Consider the following 26195-nt stretch of genomic DNA (forward strand, 5'->3'; position numbering starts at 1 on the left):
TTTGTGTTGTAGTTTTTTTCCTCTGTTAGGTGTCTAGCCTTGCAATAAGCAAAAGCAGGAAAATGAATTGCAGGAAGAATCCTGGGTTTGGAGTCAAAGGATCTAGATTCGAATGTCACCTGTGCTTGGTATTTAGTACCTCTGTGATCTTTGACTTAATCTCTCCTAGCCACTGTTTCCTCCTCTGTAAAACAGGGATAATAATTTGTCAGTTACCTCACAGAATTATTGTTGTGAATGAATGAGGTGATCTCTACAAAGTGCTATATAAATGTCAGCTATTATTATCTACAGGAATCAATCCACGTTAGCTATTGGATTGCTTGGCATGGCAAGTCTCTTGGTCATTAGTTTATGAGAACTGTAGCTTTGTGTTTTTAAGGTTTTTATTCCTTTAGTAAGCATTTATTAAGTATCAGCTCCTACCAAACAGGTCCTAGATTGGTACTAGATTGTAATGGATAAAATAGCAGTCTAGGAATCAGAAAACCTAGCTTCTAAGACGGGCTTCAACACTTATGAGCTGTGTGACCTTAGTTAAGTCATTGACTCTCTTTTGAGTCTCAATTTCTTCATCTGTAAAATGGGGATGATAGTTTGAGATGAAAGGAAAAATGTGAGATAGGTAGTTTGGAGCTAGATAGACTCTATCTTATAGATAAGAAAAGGAACTTGGAATGGTATGTTCAGTTGACCCTAGGGATCTAATATTCTGGAGATAGCCTGCAAGAGAGAATGGGTGTTGCGGTGAAGAGATGAAAGAGAAGGAGTAGGTAGAAAATGGCCTGCAGTTCACATCAACATGTTTTGGTTAAGGAGAGAGAGAGATATTTGATTTGGAGAAGACTGAATGGAGGTAGAAATGGTGCCTTCAAACATTGGAAAAACTGTTATATAGAAGGAGGACAGGTATTGTCCATGTCTGGAGCCAATGGGTAGAATTTACAGGAAGACAGGTTTCAGTTAAACATGAAAACTTTTTAAAGAAGAGTTGCCCAGCAACTGCACGCCTTCCTCCTTAGGGAGTCAGTTCCTTGAAACTGGAGGGGGTGAAGTGCTGTAGAAGGTGGTTGGATGACCATCTTGTTCAGGGACACTAAAGATAAGATTCTTGTATTGAGTAGCTTGGATGATGTCTAAGAATCTTTCCAATTCTTCAGATTCTTTATCATCTAGGGGTTAGTACCTACAAGGATCTACTGCCTGGCTAGAATTAAGACCTGTGAGGCTGTAAACATTTTCATAGTATATCACCTGACCTATGGACCCAAAGTTATTTTAAGGAAATTTTTACTGCCATCTATATGTATAAAACATGAGGTCAGGACCACCTACATTTTAACCAGAATGATGAAAATAATATATTGCACATCACTAGTAGAGTTATGACAATTAGAATGGAAGGGAAGTGGTCTGTGGAATCCTGCCATAACATTTGTTCAATGGAAGCCACCTAATTGTCTTGGGCTTTAAATGCCAAATTTCTGTTGTGCTGAATTAATGTCACCTGGTCTTAACCCATCTCAGAAGGAGGACATGAAAGTTCCCTTTCCATTGATGAGGTCTTGGTTTATGATGTGGTTTCATTGACATAAGAAGGGCCAACATCCTTCCTTTTTGTTCCTGAAATTTCCTCAAGACTTTAACCCTGAAACTAAATGCTTTGATATAAAAAAAGGAAACTTCCCAGAGAAGACTAACACTTCAATTTGTGAATCATTTATGGCAGGGTAAGTTTGGATAGTGGGATTAGAGGAGAAATATGGAGCTGTCATGGAATAGTTGGTAGAACAGGGAAAAAAGCCTGGGCATAGAGTGTGTGTGTGTGTGTGTGTGTGTGTGTGTGTGTGTGTGTGTGTGTGTGCGCGTGTGTGTGCGTGTGTGAGCGTGGGCGCGCGCATGTTGGGGGTAGGGAGAGAAATTGAGAGCGCCAAGGATTTGGAGGTTCTTTGCCTCATTCCCAGTTTGTCAAGGACTTCTGAACAAGATGATATATCTCAAACTGCATTGAATACTTCTGCCTTAAGGTACCATGCAAATGTAAACTTCTGGGGTACTTTCCTAATTTGTACTTGTGGGATGGATCTCCAAAAAGTGACTGCTACCCCTGCTCCTAGGGGCATCCCTGGAGACCTGTACTCCTTAAACTCTGACTCCCCTTTTCTCCCGCTTCCCATGAACAATCCATTAGTTAACCCAATGACCTCTTAGCAAAAGCATTTATTAAAAATGTATGGTGAAAATGGTAGCTAGAAACCATTCCTCTACCCTTCCTTCCTCCTAAAACTGAGGTGTGCACTCTTCCACAGATATACATAGTATCTATGGGAGAAGACCAACAGTAGTGAGGCATGTATATAGGATGTACGTGTGGCAAAGGCAATGCACTTCTTCTGGTACTACAGGAAGTCCCAGCAGTCATTCTCTCTTTGTAAAGTCCTCATGAAGTTCCCCTTGAGGAAAACATCGTGGTTGGGTGGTTTGCTCACATGGGCTCCTGGATCCTGCTCTCCAAAGCTTGACTCTCTATTGAGAGCTGCCTGTCTTTGCTGCAATGTCCTTTTCTTTGACGGACTGCTTTTCTGTAACTTTTTTTTGTTATGAATGTATTTCTGCTTCCTCCACTGTACCTCCAGCTTGCTCCAAGTGATAAACTCTATCGGATGGGGTGTCTCCCTCTGGGCAAGTCATTGTTAGATACCATAGCCAATGAGAGATGAGAGGGGAAGAAATTACCCCACTAGAGATTTCCTCCATAAAATCTTTGGAATTCACAAACTGAATCTCTTTTAAAGGAGTGTGGGTTAGGGGTGCTCCCATCATTCAATCAGTCAGTTAGACTGCCCTTTCTGATTAATTCAGAGAAAGGGGTTCATACCTCATAAATGGATTTGGAGAAGAAGTCAAGTCAAGAAACATTTTAAACTATCTAATATGTGCCAGAGTAAAGGCACCTTTACAATAAACTCCATACATCATGATTATAACTCTCTATTTTCTGAGCTGGGAGGCTGGTAAAAAGAAAAATCAACTCCCCCATATAAAACAAAGAGGACATTTTATTGTTTTCCTTGTGCCTGGGAATTCCATTCTCTCCCTCCTCCAAACTATTCTTAACACCACTTCACAAATCCTCCTATGTATAAATCTGGTTATGCTACTCCTCTGCTCAGAATCCTTCATTAGATTTGTATTGCACACACACAATAAGGCTCAAATTTCTTTGCCAGGCACTCAAGACTCTCCACTATTTAGCCCTACCCTTCTCCCACCCTAAGTCTCCTTCAGTATTTCAGGCTATTCCCTTCCACTTACCATATACACCAGGCAAACTAGACTACTCTCAATCCTCTTTATACACCTCACCCTTTCCTGCCTCTGGGTTTTGCTCAAATGCCTTAAATTTTTCCATCATCCTCTATGCCTACTGATTTTTTTACTCATATTTTAAGCCTGACTTAAATGCTCCATCCTCTGTGAAATCTTTTCCACTTTACTCAAATTGAGAATGACATTTCCCTTTTGGACTTCATGTGGTACTAGCTTTCTGATGTTCTTTAAAAAGCACTCAATTTAATTTTATTTTCTAGAAAATTTTCATTCTCTACACCTCCTCCCCCACTCCTCACTGAGAAAGCAGGAAAAAATAAAATCTCTGTTATAAACTTGTATAGTAAAGCAAAACAAGTTTCTGCATCTGCATTGGTCACATTGAAAAAGATAAGTTACAGTCAGCCCTCAGTTTGTCTCTATCAGGAGGCGAGTAGCATGCTTCCTCCATAAGTCTTATAGAATTCTGGTTGGTCATTGTGTAGGTGCACTTCTAATATATTCTTTTATATTATTCTTTGTGTTATATGGTTATTTGTGTATGTATCAAATCCCTTGATAGACTAAAACTTTCATGAGAGGAAAGACCTAGACTTTTCCTCAGTCTAGGTCCAGTCAAAATTCTGCTTAAATATTTTCTACAGAAAAGATAACAGAAACAAATGAGTTAACACATAAAGCACTTTGCAAACCTTAACATGCTACATAAGGACTAATTATTATGCCACAAGAAGCCTTTCCTGGGTCCCCAGTGAACCTTGTGCTTATCCCGGGAGTTTCCATTTATTTTGTGTATGCTTATATACAAATACATATATATGTACTCTGTACATATAGACACACATATACATATATAGAGTATAAAATATATATTCTGCAAGAATATACACTCTATACATCTAAACATATACCTGTAAAAAGTATGTAATATATATATATTCTACAGGAATAGATATACCTATACATATATATTCTTTTAGAATGTAACCTCCTTGAAGGCATGAAGGCAGTGAATTTTCATTTATTTTCCTCAATACTTAGCAAAAAGGTTTGGCACATAGTAGGCACTTAACTAGATGCAGTTTGGAGGCGTTTAATAATTACTCCAGTGGCATGTGCCTGAAAGTGTCAATCCAAAAGCATTTATGGAGCGCCTAGTGGGTGCCAGGCTAGAATACAAAGAAAGGCGAAAGCAACGTCCCTCCCGCAAAAGAGGTCTCCTTATTTAAGGCGTATGCACAGCAGTTGATGCCCAGTTAAGTGGCCTGTGCCCCGAAGGGGAGGGTGGGGAGGTATGGCTGAAACTTTCCTGGTTCACCTCAGTGGGACACCGCTGCCTTGAGGTCTCTTTAAGAAGAGGAGGGGGAGCGAGGGAGCCTAGGGAAGGGCCCTCCCTCCCTGTCCAGTGCCAGCCTCTCCTGCTTCGCCTAGCGTTCGCTCTGCCCGACCACCTGTCTTCAGCAACCGCTCCGCCCCGCCCCTTTTCCAGAGGGGAGGGGAGAGGAAAAGAGGCGGAGAAAAAGCCGGCGGACAATTTACCTTGTGGGGCGCGGCGCATGCGCACGGCCGGACAGGTCCCCGGCGTCCTCACTTCCTGGCATTCCCCCCTTCCCTCCCCCTTCCCCTGTACATCCGGGTCACTTGCCCTCTCGGTCGTAGCCGCCGTTGCCGCCTCCTCCGCCGCCGCCTGGCTCTCGCCGCTCCGCCACCGGGGCAGGTGCGGAGGGTTCCCGGTCCGGGCCATCGCCGCCTCCCCCGCTCCCGCCCCGGGGCTCCCCCTAGCGTCGCAGAGGAGTCGCCTCCACCTCCTCCGCCGCCGCCGCCGCCGCTCCGGGGTGGGGAGGCGAGAGGAGCGGGGCAGAGCCGAGCCCGGGAGGCTCTCGGGCTACGGGTGAGTTTCTCCCTCGGGAGCGGATCCCCCCTCCTCCTGTAGGCCGCCCCTCCCCCCAGCCCCGTGGCGCCCCCTCCCCGCCGCCGCTCGCGCTCTCCGGCCCCCGACGCCTTCCTGAGCGCTGCCCGGCGAGCCCACGCCGCCTGCCCGCCTGCCCGCCTGCCCGCCTGCCTGCCTTCCCCTCCCGGCGCCGCCCCCTCCCTTCCTTTCCCCCTCCCTCATTCATTCATTCATCCACCATCGCTCGGTTCCAGCCTTTCCCCAGCCCCCTAACTTTCTTTTTCTCCCCACCCACTCGTGGCCCCGGCTTCCCTGCCCTCTTGGTCTTTCTCCCTTTCACAGAAACTCATCTCCTTCCCCGCCCCAGGACAGGGCTGACCCCTTCTCTCCTGCTGCCTTCCCACGTGGGCTCCCCTTTGCCCCTCCCCACCCCGCAGCGGCTTCTTCCTCCCGTTAGATTTCGTCCCCCCAGTACCCCGAGCCCCTCTGGAGCCCCTCACATCCCCTCCACCGGGCCTGTCGCATTCATCCTTTCCCTCCATCACCTCCTCCACCTGCGCTGTCAGTCTCCCCCTTCCTCTCTTAAAAAAAAAATCCTTTTTTTCGTTGACCCCCTCATTCCCACCATTCAGGCTTCTGATTTCCATTCGCAAGGGTGTGGCCTTCGGGTGTTTCCAAAACATATAATTTTACTGTAATTACCAAAAACTCGTGGCAGTCAAATTCTAGCGGAAGAGGCCATTGATGGGTTTTTTTTTTAATTTTAAAGATGTCGTGGATGTCCTGACCGTAGCAGATACCCGTCTCTGGAAGGTTATATTTGATTGGTTCTTTTCTAATAGTAAAAGTGGGCAGTAACTTCTGTATGTGAATACTTTGTTACTGTGGCTTCTTACTGTATTATTTTCTGTGGCTGAGGAGACAATATAACCTGCTAATAGAAAATGTTTCTTTGAGACTTTTTCTTGTCCAGTCAGCAACATTTGAGTGTCCACTGCGTGCAGAGCACTGATGGAATTCATGAATATTCTCAGTGACTAGAGTGTCATTCTGGGTTGTTCAGCTGAGTTTTCTGTATGGAACAATACCCTCACTATTAAGCACTTATATTTACATTTTTCAATCTCCACATAGTTGGGACTATAAAAACAGTTACCACTTTTTAAAACTCTGTAAGAATATTTTTGTAAGGAGGGGAAATGCACATTTTTGTACTGTCTTTAGTTGGGGAGTTTAAGAAAAACGTTTTATTCTACTCAAAGATTTCAATCAGGTGAGCATATCTATGCTTTATTATTGAAAGTAAGATTAGATTGATCTAAATGAAGATATATCTTTTTTGATGTTTTAGTTGTGTGGTGTTAGAAATAACACTTTGGGTCTGGAACTGCATGATAATTGAGGATCCCATTAACAAAGATCAGTGAGCTAAACATTAGGTCAGTATTCATTGAATGAAATGACATTTTTATCTTTTTATGTCTAATATCTTTATTCACGTAATAAACTGTAAGAGGAAATTCATTGTCCTGAGGCATTTCAGTAATACTTGTTCATGTACATAATTTATTCATTAAATATTTATTAGTGGCTATTTAGGTAGAGTGTACTGTTAGGTGTTAGAGTACTGTATGTGACCCAAAGATGAGTCGTGTCTCTGACCGCAAAAAGTTTACAGTATCTTTGCTGGAAGGGAAGGAGAAGAAAGGGGAACAGAGGACACACATATATACACACACACAGGGCCAATAGTTCAGTACCTTAAAAGACTCCATGGTTTCATGTGTGTGTTTGCGCTTTCCACTGATTTGGATCAAAACCTTTCCTCACCTTGGTAGTCAAGATTACCCCTGGGTAAATCTAATACAAATGAACATAAAAATGCATAAGAGGAACAGGAAGGGATTTGAGAGTATGTTGAGTGATCCTTGGAGAATTATGGTAGGGGAGAGGACTAGAGTAGTGCCTTCCAGGCTGGAGAGATTCCCCAATGATTAGTAGGAAGATAGAAAGTAGACTTTATGTTGTGGAACAGTTAGTTGGTAAAGGAAGTAGTAAGAAAATCAGAAAAAATTATGGGAGTCGGGTGGGGGGCCTTAAGTGCCAGTGTAAGGAGTTTATTTTTTAATATGCAATTGTAACTAGTGAAGTTTTTTGAACAAAGGAGTGACAAAGACCTGTATTGTGTGAAAACTATTTTGGCAACTGCGTGGAGGGAGAAATGATTTAGAGAGAGGGAGATTCTGGCAGTAGGACATTGATACAGGTACAGCAGTCCAGGGAAGAGTTTATAAGGACTTGAACTTGGCTATTGTGAGTGCATTTAAAAGGATAGATGAAAGAGAAACAAACAGTATTGGATATGAAATTTGGAGATTAGGGTCGTGATGCTGAAGTAGTAAACCTGGGTGACTGGGAGGATGGTTGATGCCCTTAGTAGAAATAGGGTAAATTTGGAGGAGAGCAAAGGTTTTTTGGGAAGATAATAAAAAAAATTTGTCAGGGGTCTACTACATAAAAATGATACAGTCCTTGCTGTTATGTACATTCTAATGTTACCTAAAGATAACAGCACATCGGTGTCTAGAAAAGCACAGAGATGGTAACTGGGAACTACTGGGCAGTCAAATTTGTCTCACCCTTTCCTGTAGCAGTTGAAGCAGTAATTTTGATGGCTGTTCTAGAGCCTACTGGCGGATACCTGGGGTGGGGGTCAGGATAGGTAGCAAGACATCCTTCCTATTAGGCCTTCATTTCCTTGTGGATGACTGAATCAACATAGTACGGGATGCCTCTTGTGGTTTTGTGAGTTTATATTAGCCTGGTCTAGCTCCAAAGACTCATGTTTAGAAGGCTGTTGTTAATGTGTGGCTAGTAGGCAGTGGAGAGCCATTGAAGGTGTTTGAGCACAAGAGTGAGGTGGTCATAACTTTGACCAGAATCTGTGATGCTGCATAAGAATAATCTGTCAGTGTGTGTAGACTGGAGGCAGGATATCTGTTAGTTCTGGTGCAGATGAAAGGTAATGGGGGCTTGAATTTAGGAGGATTTATTAAGTTGTCTTTCTGACAGTGGAAATTGCAAGGAGGATAATGAAATACATCACTGTCTTCAATAATAACAGTTTTAGAAGACCACTCCTCTGGAGAGCTAAAATTTTACATTGATTCTTGATTATTGGTATACATATGTTTTAATTATGAGGTTCAAGAATGAACATCTCTGAGTGATCTTTCAAGATAAAGTCTTTTATTGATAGATTTATTGAGTACTAAATAATTAGAAATAGTTTTAACAACACTGCAGCTGACTCAGTGGAAACTTGTTTTTATAAAATTCAGTGGAATATATAGCATGTACTTTGAACTATAAGGTGCTGGATAGAAGCCCAGATTTCTCAGATACTTGATAACATGATTGTTTACTAAAGGAATTAATAGAGGTGTGGTCCTTAAATAGATTCCACTTATGACAAAGTTATAATTTAACACTATGCTTCATCCAGAGGCACAGTGGGATCAGCCTAATTCTGATGAGTTAGTTAATATTTAATTAACTTGATTTAACTTTTTATTCTTCTGAACTTTCCAAGTATGAATTTCTTATTAAAAATAGATCCAACAGATCATGTTTGATGTATTTGTTTTATTTTCTGGTCCCCAGATAATTTCTTTTTGGCCGGTGATGAATGTGATGGAGGGGAATTTAGCTAATGAAAGAAAAACAGTATGTCTTTAATTTTTTTTTCATTCATTAATCTCTTATATACATCCTATTGTCCCAGTCCAAGGGGAAAATAAAAAGATGAGTACAAGTTCCATCTTCTCAAGAAATTTCTAACGGTAGAATTGTTTACATTTATGTAACTTTTTCCAGTTACAATGTGCTTTACTGATATTTCATTTGATCCTCAAACACAATCCTACGGGATCTGTAGTGCAAATAGCATTATTTCTGTTTTACATATGTAGAAAGTGAAGCTTAAAAAATTAAGAAGTTTTGCCCAGGGTCACATAGCTAGGAAATGTTCAGCTTTTGATGGAATATTTGTTTATCTTTAAGATGAAATATTATCTGGTTCATTTGCAGATTGAAATTGTACTTTATTCCAGCCTTAGCATTTTCCACTTCCAGAATCTTACATGTTGTTTTATTTCCTTATGTGTAAATGCCACTCTTAAAATTAATTTAGCTTTTAAATAGCCATTTACCTGTTAATTCAGTTGAAGAAACAGTTTTTATCAGAGGAAAAGAAAAGCCTTATTTACCATAATTAGTTTGCTTCTTTGAGCCAGTATAAGATGAAATCTATAAGATTTCAGTATATTTTGGCCACTTCCTTAAGAAATACTTATGAGGCTGCTTAACATTTATTGAGTACTCAATGCGTAGCTCCTGTAGAGAGTATGGAACTGGATAAACATTTAACTTTCCATTTGACATTTGAAAGGAAACATAGAGTTTGAAAATTTTTGATCTCATTAGCTCTTTACTAGTACTCCAGACCACTGTCATCCTGACAATGGAAAAAAAAATGTTAGGTCATCATAACATTCTAAAAATGTGGCATAATTTTTGGAAGAAGCTTGATCTTTGCTTTTCCAAAATGGTAAAGATTAATAATGAGTTACATGCTACCTTGGTCTCCTTTGGGGAAAAAGACTATAGAAATGTCATTAAGTTTTTTTCTGGAACTCACTCACTTGAAACAATGCTATGCTGCTAAAGAATTGGCATTTGAAATATGTATGTTGTCAGCATTTGTAAGCAGGAGTAAAGTGAAATACTTTTTTATGCTGTTCAAAGTTTTTAAAAGTCAATATTAAAATTCTTACTACAAGAGCTTCGTATTTCATTCTTTTCATCAAATGTAGTAAAATTTTTAATTCAGTGAATTAGTATAACTGTTAATGTAAAAATGATAATTCTCTGCCTCGAAATTTTCCAGTAGCACCGTAGAGGACAAACCAGTGATTCTACATCCTATGAGCTGATGATTTTACGTACTTAAATTTGTAAAGCAAAATGTAATTTTATAGAGCTATTGGTTATGTTCCAGTTTTATCATATGTCAAGCATTCATTACAACAACCTTCTTGGTTCCAGGCTCTGTGTTAGACTATGGATATACCAAGAGAAAAATGAAACAGTCTGGCATCCTGTAGGCGAAAGCTCTTGTTGATAGTAGAGACAAGTGGTATGCCTTCCATGCATCTAGTATATAATCAATTGTCAGCATGTGAATAATCCACTTTATGTGTTTCCTTACTTAAGTATCTCGGGGATCTTTGAAGGTATTCTAACTGCCATTGGTAGATTATAATCTCTCCACACATTAAAAAGTTGTTCTATGTTGCCAAAAATTTCATTACCTAATGGTCAAACTTTGGCGATGACCCTTTGTTGTGTTGGTCATGATAAACACTAAATTTTAAGATGATTTTTTTCTGTGTCACTCAGCACATTCTTCTCTCTCTGTCATTTGTTGTGTACTTGGGGAATTCAAACTGAATTTAATATTAGCACTAAGTGAAACATTTTAGGACCTTATTTATATCAAGGGGAGGGAAGCAACATATCCTGTAGCCAACTAAAAATGAGTTTCTGGTTATATATACACCATTACTTCATAGATAACAGAATTGACCATGTGCTGAAATGATATTTAGGATCCCTTAGCTGGTTTATTTTCCTTTTGTCCAGTGTTGAAAGTAAATTTATGCAAAATGTTGACTAAATTTATTTTCAGAGTTGAATTGGTATAAAAATGTAGTGTGGTAAGGACTCTACTTAACTACAAATTGGACGTGCTGTTCTCTGTCTCTAAAATGGGCTTGCCTTTTTTTGTATGTCTTGCAAGAATGTGAGAATAAGTGATGATATGAGGAAGACCTGGACCTGAGCAGAGTATTAAGATTCCGAAGACCTGGGCATGTTCCAGCTCTGCTGTTTACTACTTATGAAAAACCTTGGGCAGACAGGCTGTCCAGGCCTCAGCTTCTCTTATCTGTCAAATGAGGAGTTTGAACAAGATGATCTCAAAGTCCTTTCCAATTCATACATCTTATGATTGCCTTCAAAAAAGAATTCCTGTACTCGTGGCCAACCAGGTGTGTAGTGAGGCACTACAAGCTTTTCTAAATAAAGCATTAGGAAATTGTCAGCTCCTTTACCTCATTCCTCCCTTCTCTCATGCCCATACCACATTATTAATTATTGTAATATGTATGTTTAACAACTGAAAGGAAGGAAGGTGTGCTCAGAAGATAAAAATGAAAAAGCCTGAGGTGCTTGAATCCTGATCTTTTCACATAAGGTTTCTTCATGTTATGGTTATACTTTATCATTGTTACATATCTTTTTCTTATTTTGTGTAACTGTGATTATAGTCACACTGGAGAAATTTAGTGACATTTTTTTCTAAAAGTAAATAACAACATGTTCAGGCAATCCCGGATGAGTCAGGAGTGAGATGAGTGTACAGTAGTTGTACTAAGAATTGCAATTAAATTGAGATTGTTTCCAAGTATGAAAGAAGCTCACCTAGTTGAAATTATGACTTAAGGGTATATCCTGTTCCTTTGCTTTGGCTGATTTGATTACATCAATATGTACTTCTTTGCTATGTCAACTCAAACCTTTTTAAAAGATATAAATATATATTAAATTATAAATTAAATTGTACATTAAAATATTTTATTAATGCTTTTTTTTATAGCACTGTCACTTGACAAGTACCTCCTCCTCCCTCAACCCCCACAGCAGAGCCCCTTTTGTAACAAAGAAGTAAAATTAAGCAAAACAGACTGACTTATTGGCTATCCCCTTCTCTGTAGAAAAGAGGGAGACATTCTTTACTGCTGGTACTCTGAAATCAAGATTGATCACTACATTGATTAGAATTCGAATGTCTTTCAGTTTTGTTCTGCTTTACTGGAGTCATATAAATAATTTTCTTGGTTCTGCTTACTTCAGTCTTTATTAGTTAATACAAATTTTCCCAAGTTTCTCTGAATTCTTCATATTTGGCATTCCTTAAGATAATATTTCATTACATACTACAGTTTGTTCATCCATTCTTTAGTCTGTTTGCACCCAATGTATTTCTGTATATTTGCTTCCACAAACATATTACTATAAATATATTTCAGTATATACTAAAGGCATAGTTTTTCTAGTCAACTTTTTTACGTCTCAAAAGTAGCATTTATAAAAAAATCAGACAAGCCCCATTCTCTCTCCATTCATGCAGCCACCACTCTATTTGAAGCCCTTGTTCACTGTCTTTCTCCTGGATTATTTCAGTAACCTCTTAAATGGTCTCCCTGCCTCAGATCTCTCCCTACCCTAATCTGTCCTCCATACTTGCCAAAATGATTTTTCTTGAAGTACATATTTCACTATATCATATCCTGTTAATAAATTCCAGTGACTCATTGGTTCTAAGAGATTCTTAACTTGGAGTCCATGCAGTTTAAAAATAGATATATATATGCATATATTTATAACTTTATAAATATGAACTTTAAATATATATTTATAACTATAAATTTATAATTTTAAAAATAAACAATTATTTATAATATATAACTTTTAAGCATAATTGTTTTTCTTTGTGTTTATGTTTCCTATATATTTTATTTTATGCATTTAAAAACTCTATTCTGAGAAGGGATCCAAAAGCTTCACCAAACTGCTGAGGAGATACATGACAGAAAAATGATTAATGAAGCCCAGTTATAGAATCAAATGCTGACTCTTCTGTTTGGCATTTAAAATTTTTCACACCTCATTCCTTCCTGTCTTTCTACTCTTCTTATACTCTCGTACACACTGCATGATCCAGGCATATTGACCTACTTGTCCCTCTTATCTATTTGCCTTTGCACTGCTTATCTCCTTCCTTGCTGCTGTCTTTTTGAATCTCTGGCTTCCAGACTTGGATCTGGACACAACTTGAACATCACCTTCTGTAGGAGGTATTTTATGGTTTTCCTAGCTGGTAGCACCCTTTCTTCCAAGGTTACCTTCCATTTACTTTGTATATATCTTATATGTACCATTTATGTACCTGTTTTCTCCATTAGAGTGCAAGCTTCTGGAGGACAGGGACTATTTTGTTTTTTTGTTGTTGTTGTATTTTTCTTTCTTTTTCTTTCTTTTTTGAGGCATTTGGGGTTAAGTGATTTACTATGGTCATACACCTAATAAGTGTGTGAGGCTGGATATGAACTCAGGTTATTTAGCTGCCCCTTTTCTTTGCATTTCCAATTCTTAGCACAGGGCCCTGCTCATAGAAAGTTCTTAATTCATGTTATTTGAATGGTGAAGTGTTTTTTTTTCTGCCATAAAGGGACACATATTTTTCTAAAATAACTTAAAAAATTTAGAATCCTTTGTTTACTTTTTAAATGATATTTTATTTTCCCCCCAGTTACATATAAAGATAATTTTAAACTTTCATTTTAATAAATTTTGAGTTCCAAAGTTTTCTCTCCTTCCCTCATTTCTTCCCTCTCTAACACGTAAGAAATTTGTTAGAGATTATACACGTTCAATCATGCAAAATATATCACCATATTAGTTAATGATATGAAAGAAGACACAGACCCAATGAAGAAAAAATATGGAAAAAAATAGAAAAAGTGAAAAATAGTGTGTTTTGATCTGCATTCAGATTCTCAGTTCTTTCTCTGAAGGTGGAAAGCATTTTTTCATCATGGGTCCTTTGGAATTGTCTTAGGTTACTATGTTGCTGGGAATAGTTAAGCCATTCACTGTTGATCATCATATATTATTGCTGTTACTGTGTACAACGTCCTCCTAGTTCTTCTCACTTCACATTTTGTCGGTTCATATAAGTCTTTTCAGGTTTTTCTGAAAGTATCCTGCTCATCATTTTTTATAGCACAATAGTATTCCATCGCAATCATATATTATAGGTTGTTTAGCCATTTCTCAATTGATGGGCATCCCTTCAATTTCCAATTCTTTGTTACCACAAAAAGAGCTGTTATAAATATTTTTATACAAATAGGTCCTTTCCCCTTTTTTGGATCTCTTTGGTATACAGATTTAATAGTGGTATTTCTAGGTCAAAGGGTAGGCACAGTCCTTTGAATATAGTTCCAAATTGCTCTTCAAAATAGTTGAAACTGTTCATAATTCCTCCAATAGTGCAGTAGAGTCCCAATTAAAATTACTTTAAAAGTTTTGTCAAAAAATAATTTTTGGCAAATTGGCAAAATTTGTAATTTTAAATTAAATTTGTCAGAATGTTTATAAATTACTTGTACTTTATGTATACTCTGAATTTAAATTTTAAATGTATTTATTTAATGTTAGAATCTGGAATTATCTTTGTCTTTGAGTAAGGAATACAGAATAATAACCTAACTAAGGTCGAGCTCCATCTCTCAGGTAGTTGACTGGAACAATAGCCTGGGGGCTACATGTTAACAATTAAATTTACAGTATGCCAAAGTGCATATTTCTTACTCTGTAATTCTATGAATCCTGACTTTAGGAATCAAGTCAGTCTGTTGGAAATTAGAAACAGCCTTTGACAATTGAGAATTGCCCATTTGAGCTGACCAGATTGAAAGTAAATAAATTTTCCACTTTAAAAAATGATTTGCAGAATTAAAAGAACTCTGAGGTACCAACTCACACCTATCAAGTTGGCTAATGTGACAGAAAAGGAAAATGATAAATGTTGGAGATGTGAGAACACTAACGCATTGTTGGTGAAATTGTGAACTGATCCAACCTTTCTGGAGAACAATTTGGAACTATGCCCAAAGAGCAAACTGTCTACCCTTTGATCCAGAAATACCACTACCAGTTCTGTATCCCCCAAAAAATCATAAAAAAGGACATGCTCAAAAATATTTACAACAGCTTTTTTGTGGTGGCAAAGAATTGGAAATTGACGGAGTGCCCACCAATTGGGGAATGGCTAAACAAGGTCTGATATATAAATTTAATGGAATATTATTATAAGAAATGATGGAGGCTTGCAGGAACTACTGCTGAGTGAAGTGAGCCGAATGAGGAGAACATTGTACATGGTAACAGCAACATTGTGTGATGATCAACTATGATGGACTTAGCTTTTCTCAGCAATACAGTGGTCTAAGACAATTCCAAAAGACTCATGGTGGAAAATGCTATCCAGAGAAAGGAGCCTGAATGCAGATTGAAGCATACTGTTTTCACTTGTTTTTTTTTTTTTCTTGTGGTTTTTCCCTTTTGTTTTGATTCTTCCTTCACAACATGACTAAAGTGGAGATAAGTTTGATACAACTGTACATGTATAATCTATATCAGATTGCTTTCTGTCTTGGGAGGGGGAAGGGAAGGGAAAGAGGGAGAAAAATTTGCAACTCAAAATCTTACAAAAATGAATGTTGAAAACTATTTTTACATGTGATTGGAAAAAATAAAATATTAAGTGAAAATTTTTTTTTAAAAAATGATGTACTGAGCAGAGAACTGAAAGTCATATATATTATATATATACATATATATAAAAAATTCAGCGTACCTTTTAAAGTGCAAAGAGTATTTGTAGGGTGAGTGATTACGTTTTGACACTTCCAATTGGATGACTGTTACTGAGTGGACAAGGAAACCATTGTTAATCTTTTTTTGTTTTTTTTTAAAAATTAATTTGTTTTCAGTTTTCTACAATCACTTCCATATATCTTAGATTTCTTCCCCCTCTCTCCCCCCTCTTTCTTCCCTCACTCCCTCCCGGAGATGGCATGTAATCTTATATAGGTTCTACATATACATTCTTATTAAATACATTTTCACTGTAGTCATGTTAAATAGAAGAATTAAAATGAATAGAAGAAATCATCAAAATAAAGCATAACACAAGAGAAAATAGTCTGTTTCATTCTGTAATCCAATTCCATAGTTCTTTCTCTGGATGAACCACTGTTAATCTTAACCAGTTGTGGACAACTAGTTTACATACCTGTTGTGACAGTACATGTGATTCAAGAGATATTTTCAATGTTCTTGGCTGTAAATTTTTTTACAGTGATTTCATGGTTTATTTTCATATTTTATTTAGCTTTCATTTGATAGTAATTTTATTTACCATATATTTATCACTAATCTTGGTGGATATATATTAATACCTTGAATTTTACTTACTGATTTGGACTGTTGTCAACCAGTAGTTCTGATGTCACATTAAAATCAACATGAATGAGAGTTGAATGGGAGTCAAGCTGGAATAGTAGGGAAAAGTATAGGCTAACTCCCCCAACACAACTCCTATAAAGATCTAGAATAGAGGAGTCAAACTCACCACCCCAGCACTGCCTGAACCATATTATAAGTGAACCAGATTATCAAAATGTAAGTGGGAAATTTTAACAAAATAAATAAAAATATAATATAGAGGATGTTAATTTGTGGTTTTCTAAGTCAGTATGCTACCTGCAGGGATTCATTTCTGTTTGAGTTTGATAGCACTGATCTGGATTGAGTCCTGATCAGGAAATCTACGAAAAAAAATTATGAGTCATTTGTACAGCCCAGATTGTCACAGGGAAAGCTGTGAGGAGCATTCAGTTACCCAAGAACTGAAAGAGGACTGAGGCTATGTATCATAGCTCTGTGGCAAGAAGTCCCAGGGGCTTCTCAGATTAGTTCAGGGTATAGGAATAGGTGCCAGCTGGCAGATGTTTCACTCACTTCCCCGTTCTGGGGTACAACTCCGAAGGAGCACTGAAGAGGGGACCTGTTCTCTGGGGGTGGCATTCTGGAATAAGGAGGCAGTCAGGGTCCCTGTGCTGTGTACAGAGCAAAGAATAGGTTCAGAAGCAAAAAGCAGTTGTGTGTCTCTGATCTGTTCAAGAAGATCAAGGGACAAGAGTAAGAGATAAAATAAGAGTTTTAAACAGAAAAAGGACTTTCTAATTACTAGCCCACTCTGATAACCTGCTGTTAGAATAACCAGGGCAGGACATTTTGAACCTGTAGAGCTTTCCACGTGACTGATAATAGTTAATTCAGCAGCAATCTCCTGGAACTTCCAGTCAGGTACAAACCCACAGTCATGTTATGTTCCTCAGACCCAGACCCAGGTCATGAACTTGCTGAGCTCAGACCAGGAAGGTAGGGAGCAGACTTTGCCCTGAATTGGGTCATTTTGGGATTACTGAAAGCTCAAAGATCTCCATCGTAAGCTGTCCCTGAGATCCTGGTATAACAACACTTTGTATTACCAAGAAAGCATCAGAATAACTGAAGAGGACTAAAACTCAGCTTAGCTTGGCTCTAATCAAGTCCAGAGCCAGGAAGTAGGTTGGAATAATGAACAAACAAACAAAAAGAATCCTACCGTCAAGAACTATTCTGATGATAGGAACATTCAAGGCACAAACAAAACCTTACCTAAGCTACAAACTTCTTGAAAATTAGAATTGATCAATTAGAAACTAATGACTATGTGAAACATCAACAAATATTAAAAAAAATTGTACAGTTTTTCATGACAGAAACCAACTGAATTGGAAAACAAGTTAAGGAGAATCAATTTAAGAATGATTGAACTGAAAGCTATGACTGAAAAGGCTTAGACATTTTTAAGGAATCATAAAAAGAAAATTCCCAGATCTCTTAGACTCAGCGGACAAAATGGAAATATAATTTAGCAATTACCTCCTGAAAGAAATCCCAAAATAAAAACTTAAAAGAATGTTGTAGCCAAAATCCAGAACTTCCAGGTTAAAAAAAAAAGTTGCAGGCAGTCAGAAAGAAAGAATTAAAGTAGGGAGAAGCCACATGCATGGTCATACAAAATTTAATAGCCACCACTCAATAGGAGCAGAATACTTGAAAAACATACCAGAAGGCAAAATATCTAGACTTACAGCCAAAAATAACTTACATAGCAAAACTGATTATAATCTTACAAAGGGAAAAATGACTTAATGAAATAACTTTAAGCATTCCTGATAAAAAGATTTGAACTGCATAGAATACAGATACAGGAATCAAGAGAAGCATAAATAGGTAAACATGAGCAAGCAATCATATGGGACTAATCAAGGACAAATGATTTATTTTCTAATATTAGAAGATGTTAAATTTCTTTCTTCAGAGCTCTGTCATCATCAGAGGTTATAGAGGTATTCCAATAATATAGATGATCTGGGAGGGATTCTTTGAGTTTTTGATGCTCTTAAAAGAAGAATGGAAAGAGGCAGGATGGGCAAAATTATTTCATAATTTGGGTATTCAAGTAGAAGCCCAGCCAGGAGGAGAAGATGGGGAACAGGTGACTCTTGAACTTCACTCATCTGAAGTGGACAAAAGAAGAAATAATATACACACCTGCACTCATTCCCCCACCTCATGCACACGTGCACAGAGTTTGGTACAGAAATACATTTTATCCAACAGAGTGTGTTGTTGTGTTTGTCCTTCGTTCTTGAAGAGTACCACGACGTTAAGATGATTAAGATGATGACATGACTGTAATTTTAGTGAGTGAGTGAGGGCTGTGCAAGGTCACCAGCTGCACTTTTTCCTCCAGTCATCAGGGTCCAGTGGCCAGATATTCATCAGGACGACTGGAGATGGACCAGGATGCAGTGTGAGACCCTGACCATTTTAGGCAAAAGTCTTATCAGATTCTCACTTTGAGCGAAATATACCCATTCAATGAATAAGGCTTCTTTAAGTAGTTACTCAAGGGATAGCCCCTTTAATAAAAAAAAAAAAAAATCAAACTGGGAGGGGAAGACCCTCAGGGTTCCTAGGTAAAAGAGAAACAGTTACCATTTAGTATTTACCTTCACTCTGTGTTAGGTGGCCTGGGACCTGTTGTCCAATCTATGAGCTCCAGAGTGAATTGGATTTAAGGCTTCCTCTTTGAGCAAATCTAGCCAGTAAACCTGAAGGAAAAAACACAACTTTTGGCCATGGAAGTGTACCTTCCCCTGGGTAGAGCACCCCAGGTGAGGAGAGAAGAGAAACGGTAGAGAAAGGGGTTCATGGAAAGGGGAGGGGTGGAATAAGAGGATGGATAGATTAAGAGAGTGATTAGACTTAAAGGTAGTAAAAGGGGCAGGAAATGAAGGAAAAGTATAAGGATAAGACACAGAGAAATACACAATTAGTATTATAACTAAATGTGAATGAAATAAACTCACTCAAAATGGGATAGGAGAGCAGAGTGCATTACAATGCAGAGTCCAACAATATGTTGTTTATACACTTGACACAGAAAGATGAATGTGAAGTTAAATAAGGGGATAGAGCAGAATCTGTTAAAAGCTTCAGCTGAAGTAAAAAAAAGTTAGGGATAGCAATCATGTCAGACAAAGCAATGGCAAAAACAACTAATTAAAATTGACAAGCAGGGAAAATTCATTTTGCTGAAAGTTACCATAGACAATGAATTCATATGCCTACTAAACACATACCTTTGCATGGCATTTAAATTTTAAAAGGAAAAGTCAAATAAGGTATAGGGAGAAATACACAGTAAATAAAACTGTAATAGTGTGGTACTACAGCGTACTCCCTCAGACCTGCATAAATCAAACCAAAAAAAAAAATGACAAAGAAATAAAGGACTTTAATAGAATTTTAAGAAAGTTAGATATGATAGACTACTGGAGACTATAGGGAAAAGAAAGGAGTATACCTATTTTTCAGCAGTAAATGCTACCTTCACAAATATTAAACATGTACCAGGTCATAAAAACCCTGCAAGCATATTGAGAAAAGCACAAATATTAAACATTTTAACAGACCATAATGCAATAAAAATAAAGAGCTGCTGCTGAAATGAATAAAAAAATGAGAAAGTACATTTTAAAGCCTTGTTTTCAAAATATAATGTAAGCTCACAAAATGTTTTTAAAGGTTCTTTTGGTTTCTACCATCTCTTATTATGTGCCATATAGAACCTTAAATTGAGCTGACAAGAATGGGATGAATTAATGATTTAAAGGAAAGAGGTAATATCTCTGGTTTAATATATCTGACAAGAAGCTTTGTTCAAGTTATAGATGAAACAATGTTTTAATCAGATCTTTCAACACAACCACTTCCTAGGTGTTTGCTAACATACTGTTTAGCATGATTCTTGATAAAGGAAAATGTAAAAATCTTGATTTCTTGCTTCACTGATAGAGCAGTTAGGTTGTGCTATGGAGAGACTTCTGGCTTGAGAGTAAGGAAAACCTGAATTCAAATATGCCCTCAGGCACTTAGTAGCTGTCTGATCCTGAGCAAGTCAAATAACATCTGACTGCCTTAGTTTCCTCAACCTACCTCATAGAGTTTTGTGAGGATCAAATGAGATATTTGTACAGCATAGTCCCTGGCACACAGTAAGCACTTCATATGTGCTTGTGTTTTTTTTTTCTTTCTTTAGCATATACTCATCTTAATGTTTCACCAGAAGTAGATCTTTTGATTTCGTTGTTACATGCAAAATTTGGTTGGTACATACAACTTCTGGATGAAGAAACTTCAATTGCTAAAGCAAGTCAGAATCATTTACTGTCTTAGAGAGTTGCCTGAGGCACCAGGATTTGTCTGGAGGTCATGCAGTCAGTATGTGTCTGTGGCAGGACTTAAACTCAAGTCTTCCTGGCTCCAAGGCCCTTTCCAGGATGGCTATGGCTATTAATAATAATGGTATTATATCTATTAATAAAGCTATGTAAATTTTTATATGATGCCTGTCTTTTTTTAAGAACTGTCCTAATCTCTAGTCAATCAAAGTGAAATAGAGCAATTAGAAGAAATGTATAGGTCCATTAATGTGATCATTACTGCAGATCTATTCTACTACATGATTACTTTCTGCAGCTGTTAATATTTTTTGGGAAGTTATTTGGCAGAGATGGAAAAAGACAGTGAGGGATCCCTGTGTTCTATAGTTTTGTGCTGGGGCCTTGCTTCAATATACTTTTATCTACTTTATAACTGCAATTTTCCATCCTATTCCCTAGTTGATCACCATAATTTCATTAGTAACTAATTTGAAGAAGTAGGTTAACTTAATTCATATAACAAAGATGGATGAGCTCTAGCAAAACCCTAACATGGAAAAGTTGACATGGCTGGGTGCTTCATTGGTTAGTTGTGCTTTTGCATATCTCTTTTATTTTTCATTTTTATATATATTTTTTCTTCTAACGGTTTAGGATTCTTCTGATTTTGAGCTTTTAGTAACCTAACAGTGAGGATTTACTTTTAAAAAGCTATAGTCTTTTTTTGTTGTTGTTTATTTTGGACATATAAAAACAAAAAGGGATCTCCCTTTGTGTTTTTAATACTTGTTCCTTGGGTGGAGTAGGCCCATGGTTTGTCTTTCATCTAATTGATCCCCTCTTTCAAGCACTTATGTAATAATAGGAAGTTTAACAGTTCTGTAAAGTGATGTTGCCCAGGCTTCTAGAAACTGATAAGATCAAAATAAATCTCTGGGCCTGAAAACTACAAGTTGAAAAAATGAAGCATAATTAATTTTTCTAAGTATGTGCTTTATGAATGAAAATATCGTATATAAATCTTTGAATGAAGTTAATACAGAAATCCAGTTTTATCTTTACAGTTCAAGTAAATATTTTAGATAGATAAATTTATTGGCATTTTATAGTATCATGTTAGAGCCAGTACCTTTAAATATGCACATGTGATATTGAACTCTTTTAAGAAGTATCTGGGATCATATTAGTAACAACTCAGACTTTATTTGCACAGCTTTATAAAATTTTCTGATTCTTGATAAATCTTAATTTTTTTTTTTTTTACCATTGTACAGTATGATTCCAACTTTCTGATCCTTGATAAAACCAGACTTTGGATTTCTCTTATTAATTAGTATTATAGTTTCACCTTATCTGAATACTCTTAGATTTTATAATTGAAGGTCTAAATTTAACACCGGGAGCTCCATTAGCATCACTGTTTTTTCCCTTAACATGAAATTTTGTTATGAGTAGAGTCTTTTAAAATGTACTAGTTTGTAGGAACTAGGGAAGAAAAATTCACTATTCAGCTTTTGTAGGAAATAAGAGAATTTTTGAAATGAATAGATGAAGGAATAAATACATCTTCACTTCAAGACCCTTTCTTCTCAAAGCTTTTGGATCTTTTTGTGCTATTCTAATGAATAAATGTATAAGTTGTCTTTTTGGTGATACTGGAATTTTTGAGGTAAGGGAGTTTATAAGCTAACTGCTCCTGTGGAGAATTTAGCCCATCTTAGTAAACAATTATATATTTTTTTCTTTTTAAGGAAAGATCTAGAAGCATTGAGAAGAAAATATGTTGAGATGAAGATGTATTGCTTTATCAGCTGTTGAAAATATTTCAAATTTGTTAGAGATACTAAATAGCAAACTCCTTCCTAACTGCTGCAGATTAGGGAATTTTTTTAAAAGCAATTATTATAACAAAATGAAGTATCAAAAAAGACATCAAAATTTAGATGCTTTTTTAAAAAAAACAATATAGTCATTTCTGGAACTTTCCTCTTTGCTCCAACTTAACCCACCTTTGTAACAAAGAAAGGGTTAAACAAAAAATAATCTTATATCAAGACACTGACTGTGTATTTGTTATATACAATTAACTTTTGAGAATTTGTTTAAGCGGAATCTAGAAAGTAGCTGTTTTCATAGTGGATAGAACTCTGGGTCCAGTAGCTCAAAGAATTCAGTTCACCTTCAGCTTCATCACTTAACTAACTTTGTGACCCAGGGCAAGTCACTTAGCTTCTATTTCTCTGTTTCCTTGATTGTAAAATGAGGATAGTAATAATACCTAAGCGCAGTACCTGGTAAGTAGTAGGTGCTATATAAATGCTTATTCCCTTCTCTTAAATTACTGAGGAACTTAGAATTCTTTGGTATATAGACCTAAATAATAGGATCATAGATTTAGAGCTAGAAAGAGACCTTAGAATTTGGTACAACTTCTCTTTTCCCTCAATTTTACAAATGAGGAAATGTGGGATTAGAGATGCTGTTGCCTCCTAGGTTTGCAAAGAGTAAGTAGTAAATGGCTGCTAGGTGGCACAGGGGATAGACTGCTGGGTCTGGAATCAGGAAGACTTATTTTAGTGAATTCAACTTGGTCCTCATCCAGCTGTATGACACTGGGTGAGTCATTTAACCCTATTTGCCTCAGTTCCTCATATGTGTGTGTTCGTCCTTTGTTGCTGAAGAAGACCACGCCATCAGAGAAATGAGGACATGACTTAACACTTGACTTTGTTTTGAATGAGGGAGGGCTGTGCAGGTCACCAGCCTCACTTCTCCTCCAGAGCCATCTGAATCCAGTGACCAGATAGATATTCATCAGGATGACTGGAGATGACCCAGGATGAGGCAACTGGGGTTAAATGACTTGCCCAAGGTCACACAGCTAGTGAGTGTGAAGTGTCTGAGGCGAGATTTGAACTCAGGTCCTACTGACTCCTGCACTGGTGCTCTATCCACTGCACCATCTAGCTGCCCATCCTCATCTGTAAAATGAGCTGGAGAAGGAAATGGCAAACCACTCCACTATCTTTGTCAAGAAAATCCCAAATAGGGTCATGAAGAGTCAGACACAACTAAAATGAGTGATCAACAGCAAAGTTAATGGCAAAGTTATTCAAACTTAGATCCTCAGGAGACATCCTTTGGTGATGCATTTTTTCTTTGTGCAGAAATAGTATTTTCATTTTCTGGAAGAAACTTTCCCCCCCTTACTTATAAGTCAAGTACCATTATAACATATCTACATTTATTTGTTTTGATTTTTAGAAAAGTAGTTTTCTGTTGTTCATAAGTCAGAATCATTCAAGGTTTCTTGAAAGGCATAACGATAGATATAACTCCATGAAATGAGACTGTGAACTGGAATAATGTGTTCATTGTGATAAAGGAAATCTATTGCATAGCCCCCATTGAAGAGTGAGCCTCAGGATGCTGAGGTCCTCCAGGTGTTGCTGTTTGTAGATGTTATTGTCCTGGTTTCTTTTTTATTGATACCATAACAGACTTCAACAGTCATGAATATTCTTTTAAAAAAATAGAAAAGGATGTCAGTGAAATTATGTTAACATATTTTGGTTTTTAAAATATTTGTTAAATTTAATAAAACTACCCTTATTAGCTTTGTCTCATTTTGATTGTCTTTCTGCTTTACCCTTTCTTTTTGCTTCATTTTCATTATTTACCACCTCTTATTCTCCTTCAAATCTTTCCTTGTTATAAATGTCAAGCCAAACAAATCACTACATTGGCCATATCTGAAGATGTATCTGCCTCTTTATCATCTTTCTATCAAGACATCTTTCTATTAAGACATTAATCATGCTTTCTAAATCAGTTTTATCAGTCATTTGTTAAGAACCTACTGTGTGCCAGATACTGTGCTGAAGTGCTGGGGAGGATTGGTCATTGCATTTATCAGAATTTTAAGTCTTTCAAAGTTTTTTTCCTTTACATTATTGTAGTCATTGTGTAAACTGTTCTGGTTTTGTCACTTCAGTCTATATCAATTATGTAATTCTTCCTAGGTTTCTTTGAATCTGTTACAAAAGTCATTGCATATAGCACAGTAGTTTTAGATTAAGTTCCTGCCTTCAAGTTTCTTTCCCTCAATGGGGAAAACAATATAGGTTCACAAGACACATATAGAGTGGACATTTAATATCCTGTTCATATTAAAATTTTCTCAAAACACTGTTAATACTTCGAAAATTCTAAACTACCTTGTTGAAGTCCTTCATGATGTGTTCTGACAGAGTAGTATTTGTAAATATTCTTATATTCCTATGATATTTTTTTCCCTTTGAGAAATTTTAGAAATACTGATCAATACCTGTTGTGCACATCATTCATTGTTTTCTGCTATTCATGCTGTTTTACACCAAACCCAGAGTAGATTATTTATGGATTTCAGTTTTTTGTGCTGTTCTTTTCATGATTATTTATGGATTCTAGGATTGACTAGGTACTTTACAATTGGTCAACTACAACAAACATTAAATACCTTCTGTGTATGAAGGATTCTGTCCTGGACACTGGAGAAAGTACGCAAATTCAGTGCCCCCCAAATATTAGGGCAATAATAGTATTTATCATACTGTGATTCTACAGTCATCTTAAAATGACACTAAGACTTTTGTGACATCCCATAGACTGAAGCTTTCCTCTTATGAAATTCCTGAACTGTAGATTATTTGTGTGGTTTTCAAAATTTTCCCCTCTTTTAATGTCTCATTTATGTCGCCATCTGAGCTATTATAAAGGCTGCTGAGAACTAAGAAGTCTCTGTACATGTTTCTCTCTCTGTCTGTCTCTCATACCTACCTCCACCCTGAGTCAAAATAGAGACCACAAAGTTTATGCATGAGTTCTCATGCTCAGAAGAGCTTCTCATAATAGTGATACAGTCGTAGTTAATGCTTATACAGTGCTTTAAGCTGTGCAAAGTGTTTGACTTATGTTAGCACATTTGATTCTCATAGCTGTTGGGAAGCTGAGGCTCAGAGAGGTTGTGATTTGCCTACGTCACACAGTTAAGAAGTATCTGAGACAGAATTTAGGCTCAATAAAGTTAGTTTAGTTTAGGTTTAGGATCAGGTTGTCCTGATTCCAAGTTCAGCATTGATTCCACTGTACCCTCTCTAAGGCCATTTATTTTTCAGGCATTTATTTTTATTTTAGACAGTCTTTTAGATGGCAAGCAAATTAGAAGAGAAGTGAGAGAATTCATGGTAGATTGAAGAGCTTTGAATCTAGAGCCAGATGAGATGAGTTATTTCATTTCTCCAACTTAACCAGCATCTGTAACCATTCATGGGAGTCAGTCTTTGTGGATTTCAGTTTCTTCTTCTGTGAAAAAAAGACTATTCGATTTCTGAGATCACTTTTTCTCTCTGAATCCTATGACTGACATAAGTGATAGCTGACAGAATTGATAAAGAAAGCAA

General features: G+C 37.2%; 1 protein-coding gene across 13 annotated transcripts in view; it reads left to right on the plus strand.

The window, feature by feature from the left end:
- Positions 1–26195, plus strand: part of CYRIB (CYFIP related Rac1 interactor B) — a 196069-nt gene that overhangs the window by 69497 nt on the left and 100377 nt on the right. For 2 of the 13 annotated variants that reach the window (XM_072603079.1, XM_072603067.1), the window contains exon 1: positions 11082–11331. The exons of 4 other annotated variants lie outside the window; for them this stretch is intronic. Coding sequence is in view for 1 of the 9 variants with exons in the window: in XM_072603067.1 (XP_072459168.1) it covers positions 11236–11331 (96 nt within the window). In the remaining 8 variants the exon portion in view is untranslated. Of the gene's footprint in view, positions 1–4956; positions 5222–11081; positions 11332–26195 lie in introns of those variants that run through there. 7 more of the 13 variants (XM_072603074.1, XM_072603068.1, XM_072603076.1 and 4 more) reach the window with 7 other exon arrangements.

The sequence above is a fragment of the Notamacropus eugenii genome, chromosome 4 (assembly GCF_028372415.1).
Source record: "Notamacropus eugenii isolate mMacEug1 chromosome 4, mMacEug1.pri_v2, whole genome shotgun sequence".
Taxonomy (NCBI): Eukaryota; Metazoa; Chordata; class Mammalia; order Diprotodontia; family Macropodidae; genus Notamacropus; species Notamacropus eugenii.